General features: G+C 33.0%; 1 protein-coding gene across 1 annotated transcript; it reads right to left on the reverse strand.

Annotated features, from left to right (window-relative positions):
* Positions 1 to 1,262: 1,262 nt before the first annotated feature.
* Positions 1,263 to 9,630, reverse strand: LOC130613855 (neuroendocrine convertase 1-like). The gene is made up of 5 exons (XM_057435210.1): positions 9,004 to 9,630; positions 7,480 to 7,726; positions 5,223 to 5,461; positions 4,319 to 4,624; positions 1,263 to 4,020 (listed from the first exon to the last, which is right to left on the reverse strand). Exons 1-5 carry the CDS (start codon positions 9,416 to 9,418, stop codon positions 2,918 to 2,920), a joined length of 2,310 nt encoding a protein of 769 aa, XP_057291193.1. The 5' UTR covers positions 9,419 to 9,630; the 3' UTR covers positions 1,263 to 2,917.
* Positions 9,631 to 9,884: the final 254 nt, after the last annotated feature.

Consider the following 9,884-nt stretch of genomic DNA (forward strand, 5'->3'; position numbering starts at 1 on the left):
GATTTCCCCACATTGAGTCGGGCTTTGGAGCTATTTTTAGATTTATAGTTTTAGATCCATTTTTTGGACTGATTATTTTTTTCGTTGTGATCCTATTATTTCTAGCCTTGTTCTTGAAGCCCTCGTTATTCAAGAGTTTTCGGCTTTTAAAACTTGGAAGAAACTTTCGCGATTTTTATGAAAAGTTGATTTTTCGCGAAAATAACTTTCAGCGAATTTCAGGTTAAATTTCTAATCGGGCAGAGATTTTCGTGAAAAGGGGCCAAAAACGCGAAAATTTCTGCCCCTAAAGTATTGCCTTGTTCCACCATGCCTTATGATTGTAAAAGACCTGGACTACCATTATTAAATTTTGCTTTTCCAAGTCATAACATAACTGTTTCACGAATGGTTGGTTTCCTTCACAAATGCAGAGCCGTTGTCTGACTGCTGAATAATTTTTAACAAACCAAAAACGCAAAATCTAACTTGTTGTCTGTGGGTAAATAGTGTGAAATCTCGAAAAATGGTCCACGATGTAACATATCCATTTGAATTGCCCATCTGGCTTCATCTGCATGTATATAAAATATAAAAACTATGTTATATAAAAACACGTTCTTATTTTTATTGTATTAGAAAAGTAATTCTTTTTTTTTAAATCTGCACTGTAATTTTTCATACATGCCCGACATTGTATAAGGCCCCACTTTGTGTGAGACAGTCCTTGATGAACGCGAATTGTTTCAAAAAAGTTCCAGTTTTCGTGATAAACAAAACCAGAAGAAAAGTAAGGAAACAATGAAATATTTTCAGTGAAGTTTATGTTAAAGTTTGTCTGAAAAAATAAGATCAAATGTTATATATCGGAAAGGATTGTCCTTGATGGGGTTCTTCTGGTTTTTACGGGCTTTTTCAAGGTTCTCGGTAATGCCTGCAGCTTTCCGACCAGACTTGATAATCTTTCTCCCATGTTCCATTTTTGGATAGTTATACAAACCTATCATAACTTTGGCAACAATCATAACTTTGACGGAGGTTTTTTTAACGCCTACGAAAATTAACGGAGAGAAAATTCATAAAGCACAAAATTAACACGCGATACATTAACGCGAGCTAGGGTCATTCGTGTTAATTACATGTCTAGTTATATTCGTGTAATAAGGTAGATGCAAGCAAAACTAAAAGACGCGCGTTTAACACAGAATGATCTCGAATATTCTTTGGTGTATCCGCCACATGACGGAACTAATCTTTTGGGAGGAAAACAGATCAAAATAACATTATTGTATGATTACATTTTCCATATAAAATGTTCACAAAAAAAATCGAATGAAATACAACGTTACAGTCTTTTTAAATACAATTCCACTAACAAATATAGTGTACGAAAAATTAGTTAAACTTGCGCAAATAGCAAGTAAACAGAAGTTTTTTTGTCAATTAGGCACTCTATGATCATCCATCCAAGCACAAGAACGATATGTTATGTGCATGACCAAGGTTGCGAAATGACAAAAGGGTTCCTACTCACTTCAGCTGGGTTTTTTTAGGGTGTTTAAGTGGATTTTAGCTGGGTTTTTTTTAGACAGATATCAATTGGCAGGAAAAGCACATGCAAACATTTCAGAGAATTTAAATTAGTGAAAGTGTAACTCAGAATCAAAAGAATCAAGGTTGCAAAGGAATTGAACAAGGGAGACAAATTGGATTGATGTTTAAAAAAAATCCATTATAAAAATTTCGATTTTAAAGAGTTTTCACAAAAATCAGGAAATTTTAGGATTTCTTTGCAGTTCTTTATTTTCATTTTTTAGGCGTGTGGGAACCCTGGACAAAGCAGTCAAATTTCCAGCTAGCGGTTTATGGCTAATAGCAACGATAACGAACAAAGAACTATAACAGATAAAAAACACGTACAAAAATAACATCCAGAAATACTATTTGCGTATCTAGAAATCTGCTAATTTGTATAATCGAGACAACAAGTTTATATATATACATATAAATATATCATAGGTGAATTCCACAAGAGATTTTTGGTTTGCAAATAAGAACCAAAACACATTCTTTGCAAAGTACATCAAATTCAAAAAAATATTTTATAGGGTCGAGTAATTAAAGCTGAACAAAATATGAAAGTAACTTTTATAACAAACTACACTGAACCGGAAAATGAAGTTTTGAAACAACTAAATTTTTGAATAGTTTTTTGTGAAATATAAATACATCTTAAAATTTACCGCAGTTAATGTACTTTGCAAAAAAAAAATACTAAATAATAAAAGAATACCAGTTTCAAACTTCAATTTGTCATATCGCCATTATGACAATTTGAAGTTGAAACAAATTCCAGAACAATTGATTTTAAGATGGGACTAAGAAATGGAAATTATTAAATGAAAAAATCCTCATTAGATTTATTGAAAACACAGCCACGAAGTTTGTAATGTTCGTTCGCAAAAACATTGCACGTTAAATGTATGTACTAGTCTCCAAAACATTACAATTCAAAGTTGTGACGCAGACATAAATATACAACTTACTGACCATTATTACACCGACCCTGCATTACGAATTTTAATCCTATTAAGCGTCGGGGTAAATCTGGCCGATAACATCTACGCCACAAGGTTTAAACAAAAAATGAGTGTCATGTCTTGTTTTAATGATTTGTGAATTCACGCAACAATTATTGCATTCACATCTCAGTGACAACAACAACATATTATAAAAAATGCAATATATGCATTGAGGAGCATTAAAAACTCAGAGTCCCTCCTTCGGGGTGGTGTCAGTAACGCCCTACTGAACTTAATTATGAAAAGCTTTGTCATTAAAAAGTCATGTAGTCCATCGAAGGAGAGACGTACTGCAGCGATTTGCTCTACAGATGGATTTTCTTTTCTTTCTTATTTTTTGATATATAAATGGTTAACTAGGAGTTTACAGTGTTTACAGGCGCTTCTAAAACCTCCTCTGTCTCATCCCCTTCCACAGTCACATCTGAACAAGGATAGCGTGACACAGATTGGTATCCTCTAGGGAGATTTTTATTGGGTGGCATTTTTGACGCGAAATAAGCTATGCCGCCTATCAACACGCTCACAACAACCAAGGACAATCCGATGATGGAAAATTTAGCTGTTAACGATAACCCCATCATAGACTGGTGCTTTGATTTGGATTTCCAATCACGGTTGCTATGAGGAATGTATCTGTAATTCAAATTGTCTGTTGTTCGTTTGCAATGACGAAGTTCGTTGTCTGTAACCAAATGATCAGCACACGTAGGCACACACTCTCCCACAGTGCAATCACAATATTGCGCACAATCCATACATATTGATGAAAACACGTTGGGACAACCTCGCTTGCATTTATCGTCGCAGATCTCGGTCTCGTTAATTTCGACATTAAACATTTCTCTCATACTGCATGTACCGTAAAACTTAAGATACCAACTAACCAGTTTTCCACCACTGTTGGAATAATCTGTAACTGTCAACGTCCACTTTCCTTTTGGATCTTCATCCCAGTTAAAAACGGTAAGAAACGCCCAGTGTTTGAATCCCTCATGTGATGTATCGCGGGCTCTTCTTCGCAAGATCGCTGAATGTGTATTAGAAGGAGAGGTTAATGTGATTTCAAGCTGACCTCTCTGTGTAGGTTTTTCAAGAGTTATAACAACATGCACATGTTCCAGTTTGGTGACGCAATTCTCGCTCTTTGCACATGCGTTGTCAGTGATACTTGTCGAAACGGTCCCACCAGGTTTTAATTTCAGATGAGTATTCGACACAGATGTCTTACACGTATGTTGAGGTTGAGCAGTTTTCCAATCTTTACTGCTAGCCATTTTAACTAAATCTCCAGCATCCAACGCACCGAAACCAAATTTCGAGTTAACTTTGTGACCTCCTCCGTTGGTTTGCCAGCTGGGGTCTCCAGGACTCACCATTTTGGATGTTTTTACTATAAGATGTTGTAAATCTCTCCAACTCAGTTTTGGATTTGCTTGTAACACGAGTGCGAAGATCCCTGAAAACCAGCACAATAACATTTAATGACATTTAACGATGCTTGAAAATATAAATGTTTCTTGTGTTTTCCTATGTGCGATTAAAGTTTTAAATTGATAATTTTTTTCGAATAAAAAACCATAATTTCATTACGAAAGAGGAGAGCAAGTTAATGAAGATTTCTTAAAAAAAAATGACTGCCTCGCATGCCCTACCATTTTCTTACTTGGAACAAGGAAAATTGGTTAGTAAAATATCCCAGGTACTTATTACACAACAATCAAAACCTTTATGAAACAAACTACTCAAAAGCTTACCAGCTGCTAAAGGTGCTGCAGCTGAAGTTCCAGTATGAGCATTTGTACATCCACCGTGCAAATCTGTTGTGGAGATTTGTTTGTCTCTCTTTCCACTCATTTCCCCGCTACTATACGTTACTGCAAACGTACTTGGACAAGGTTCCGCATACCATGGCTTTCGACCACAGTTATCAACAGCACCAATTGAAACAGTATATGGCGAGTTGATGTAACCATCGCATGAACAATAATCTTGGTTACGGCCACCATTTCCAGTTGCCCACACAAATATAGAACCCAAACCCTTACGCCCATATCGGACACCTAATAATAATATAATAATTAAAAATATAAACTTAAATAAAAACTTAATCATGACTATTGGCCGCTAAGGTTTTTTAATCTATTTTTGCCTGTTCCTACAATTTTTTTCTCTCTTCATACTTCAGGGTTCTTAAGCACACAGATACAACCCAGGCTGAAGGTAAAAAAGATCCAAAAACGGCATTTGCTTAACATTTATTCTTGCAGAGATGAAAGTATTTAGCACTTGAAAAATATGAGTTATTAGAGACAATGTATAAATTGACAGCAACGTTTTATATCTTTTGTTAAGTTACTACAGTAGTACAAGGAAAAAATATTATTTGGTTTTATAATTTTTGGTATCTATAGGCGGAGTATGTTCTTCACATGTTCTTAATTTTTAGCAATACTCAACCTCAACATTTCACAAGAACATAGGTTCTTGTGAAAAAATGTGTATTTAATATGAGTATATACAAAACTTTCAGAAGCTGTTTTTTATTTAATTATGTTAAATTAATTTTATATAAGTGAATAATTAAATAAATAAATCAATCCTTAAGTTCTGACTTGTTTTTAATGTGGGAGTAGTTGGTATTGAAAAGAAAGAACTAACCATCAGCAAAAGCTGTCTTTGCAAGAGGTCCAGGCCCATCAACAGTTTTTCCATCATCATCAGGCCCCCAGCTACTACTGTAAATATCAATATGATCTGGTGCATAGCTCAGTGAGCCAGCTTCAACAGCATCAGTGACTTCTCCATCTAACATTCTGATACCTCCCACCTTAGCATTATATGCAACACCGACACCACAAATTCCATTGTTAGCTTCCCCTGCAACTTCACCTGCACACCTGGAAAACACAATCACTCAATTATAATATATCTGTACATACAAATGATTCTATAAGAATATTGTTTTTGCAATTCAGGCTATTTATTCTTAGCAATTAATTTAAACTTAATCTTATTCTAAAATACAAATATATATAAATATATACAAATATATACAAATATATATAAACCTTCACTTTGCAAAAAATGTTAATCACAAGGACCAGTCAAGTCCGTGTGTGACTCACAGTTGTTCAAGAGAAATCTTACACTCACAAATAGCAAACATTCTCTTACTTCACTCTGTAAGATTTTGTTCTTATTTCCTTCGTCTTTAGGATAAAAACAAAATAAATAGTGGATTTGGGTGTTTGCCAAACATTTTTAGGCAATTCTAATTATAAAATCTCACACACCCAGCCTTTGTAATCCATGTCGACACACTCAGCAAATGGTGACACGAATGCTGACGTGTAAACAAAGCAGACATAAAACAAAATATAACGTTGGGAAGGAGTTGCGGCGTGAACAGATTTGAATTACTAAGGCTGCAGATTTGACCACGTAATGTTTAATTTGACATATCTTTTTTTGTGAGAATATTTTTCCTTTTCATTCAACATTTGTGTGCAATTTTATTAATTAAAACCCCACAATGAAAACCTGGAATGCATTTAAATACTGATTTCTTATTATTTTCATTAAGTTCAATGAAACAAAAAATGTTTTAAGGGATTTAAATAAACAACTAACGTTAATATAATTTATTCAATTCCTTTGTTTTTATGTTTTCTGGCTGACAAAATATGTTATTATAGAAATCCTACTATAGGGATTACAATGATGTTACACATGACTAGATTTTCATGTTATCAAAACTATATTTTACTAGTAGAGAGCATTAGAGTAATCTTTTATAATATTTTGATAAAAACAAAAAAATTTTTACACTTTAAAATATTTTTGAGTTCTTTTCTTACCACTTAACAAGTAAGAAAATCATAAAATTTTGTTTGGTTTGTACCTACAAAGTAATAGAATGTGATAATGATGACACTTCAAGGCGTTATGCATCTAAATTTAGAAAATGGGTTTTTCTGAGTTTTATACATTTCTAATGTTATAGTATAACAACCTAGCTTCCTCAATGTAGGCTTACTTATAAAAAACATTCAACAAATTAGTTTTCAGAGATAACGAAAATATGAAAAAAGTGAGAGTATTAATCAAATTGTTAGTAATAACAATTTGGTTGCAGTATTTCCTGTCACAAATCACTTTAAATAATGATAAGTAATCTCCTTTCTTCGTTTATATTTTTATATTGGTTAAAAATTAAATTAGGTGATTTGTAAGATTAGGAAATAATACATGTAAACCACATCTATTACAGCGTCACAAGCAGAAACAGAAATATTACTACACATTATAAACCTTTGTAATTTTATTTAATGACAGTACAACTTGGTTTGCTGTGACTTTCCCCCTTTTTTTCTAGGACTGCTTAACTTTAGCAATTAAAAGTAAAATGACATAATAAGTTATCCACATGATTCACCACAATCAGAGTTATCACACTAGTTTTAAAGATTGGGTACTGATTATTTTTCTGACAACATCACAAACAAAATCCATGTAACACCCGGTCATCGGACATGACCAATATTACATTCCGTCACGGGCTGATCAAGAAATTTATCTTGGGTATGGATAGCCCTGCAGATAAATTTTTTTTAGGGAAGCAAAAATACATGGCTTTAGCATATGCATCGTCTTCTTTAGTAAAGACATAGTTTCTTTATGGACATATATCTTCTCTTTGATTGAAGATATAAATATAATAGAGGATATAAAATATCCAGAAAATAAGAAATAATGCAATTCTCAAGCATTTTAAACTATGGGTCTCTAATTTGGGCGCCCAAATTAAATGTCCCCAAAATCTTTTTTTCACCTCTAAAGGACTCATGTGGTTTGTGACTGAAGTGGACCTCACAAGACCCCAATCATTCCAAAGACAAAGAAACAATGGTCTGACCTTGTTCCATGTTTGTTAATGTTCGTAGATTCATATCTTGGAAAAGGATCCTTGTCATTGCTATTATAATCATAACTGGCCTTCTTGTCATAGTTTTTCTTCAAATCCTTGTGTGTATGTTCTAAACCATCATCCAATATTGAAACAACAACACCTTCACCTGTTATGTTGGAGTTCCAGCAGGGAAAAACATTAATGTCAAGTTTTTCATAACCGTCATAAGACCGACATCGATCAAATGTTTGACCTAAAAATATTTTGATATTGATAATATGTTTGAACAAAAAGGTAGAAACAGAGACAATGTCAGTATATACAATAAAGATGCATGAAGATCCTATAAGTAAGGTTAACTTCTGGATATTAAGAGGAATATGAGTTTATTAGAGGAATACGAGTTTACAACAAAATATGGCAATGGTAACCTTTGTGCAAATTGAGTTTCTGTTAAACTGTCCAAAAATTATTACAACCAGCAGCAGCTTTTTTACTTAGCAGCTAACAGAAAATGAAACATATACAAAACTAAACAACTGACATTTTTATGTCTGATGAGTGATAATTAACAACATAACCATAATTTCTAACTTCACAAGAATAAAAAAATGAAGAGAGGCTTTAATGTTAAACATAAAGACTTGAAAATATACTACAAGATAAAAAGTTACAATGTAACTAGTATATATAGTATACTTTAGTCGGTGTCCCACTATAACCCTAAAAGTCGATCTGGGCAAGCAAAAAAATGACATGGCTTAGTTACCATGATTGTTGGATTTGGAAAGGATTTTAAAGCCATGAGAAATATTTCTTAAAAACAACTTCATTATCAGTCACCAGCCATGTTGGATAACTCACCCCCACTTTTACCCCTTTTCTGCCCAGCTAAAAATGAAAATATTTTATTTGCTAATTCTCCCAAACTCTGGACTTTGTATTAACAATAAGGATGATACTTATACTTTTAAAGGCATAGTCAATAATAATTTGATGAGAATGAACCAATACACCTTCACGATAATTTGGGAAAACTAACACGCCATCGCAGCTTATTTTGCGATCAGAGGAGGTAAACATCACACTTTTATAAGAGTTTATTTCGGATAAAACGTGTTCTTTAGTGATAAATTCTCTTGCTGCATTTTGTTTTAAATGAAAAATACACATTATCTTATCATTATTAACGTTTCCTGAAAACTTGAAAGAAATTGATACAAAGGAAGTTAAAAAACTGGCAAAAAATCACGCTTTTGTCTCTAATAAACTCATAAAAAACACGTTTTTTACCTCCTTTTTTCCAAAATTGTAAAACGATTGGGAGCCATAGGAACGCAGTACAATTGAATTATTTCAAAGGTGTATTTGTATATATATATAATTATATATCATATGTGATTGTTCATAAATAAAAACAGCAGCAAAATGCAGGACATTTTTGCAGTTAAATTAGGCTAAATTCGCCAAGAAATAAGATGAGAGGAAAATTGTTTTTTTCCTCAAATCTAAGGTACTTTAAGTACTCACCATTATTTTTTAAATACCACTGGTTCCTAAAGAGTGGATCAGAGAAATAGCCCCGCTTTTGTCTACTTTTAACTTTTTGTTGTTGTGTCCACAGTACCTTTGGATGTTTAACCAAGAGACTGTGATGATCGTCTGCTGACCTACGACTGCGTTGACTAACATCTTTATGTTCAACGTGATATAAATGTGGTAAACTACCAAGCGGCCCATGAAAAATAAAGCCATTGGATTCAACAATTTGTTGAGCCATATCTGGTCCATCTTCAATATGAACAACCCATTTGTTGGTATAAATATGTGGATATGTTTGATCTGTATCAAGTATTTCCTCATTATATTCGGGCAATGAAAATACTACAGAGCTAGTCCAAATTACTTTTAAAAATACCAATAACTTCATTTTGATTTCACACATATTGACAGTATATATAAAGTTAGCTTATTTATGTAATACAAACTTTATTAAGTTAGATAACAATGCCGGATACATCAGACTATGATGATATAATTGCTACAAATGGCATACTCAGCTACTTGATTCTATCCTTCTTCTATTTTTAGCACTAATAAAAGAAATATACTATGAAAAAATAAAGTAAAATATATATATCAGCTGTATACCATCATATATAATACAGCTACTATTTTTTTGTGAAGTCATGTTGATAAACTTTTACTTGTATCGATTTCAGTTTTTGAATCACAAAGACAAATTGCAAAAAATAACTAAAGCTACAAAAGCTGGTTTCAGTTCTAAAAACAATTACAAAGGTATCCCCCGTTAAGGAATACAGTTACTCCTGTCACCTGTGTGTTTCGCATAGGATAATTCTTGTCATATCAATTATTCGTCATTTCAAGGATTTGCTCGCTCAGTGAAA

The sequence above is a fragment of the Hydractinia symbiolongicarpus genome, chromosome 11, assembly GCF_029227915.1.
Source record: "Hydractinia symbiolongicarpus strain clone_291-10 chromosome 11, HSymV2.1, whole genome shotgun sequence".
In the NCBI taxonomy this organism is placed as follows: domain Eukaryota; kingdom Metazoa; phylum Cnidaria; class Hydrozoa; order Anthoathecata; family Hydractiniidae; genus Hydractinia; species Hydractinia symbiolongicarpus.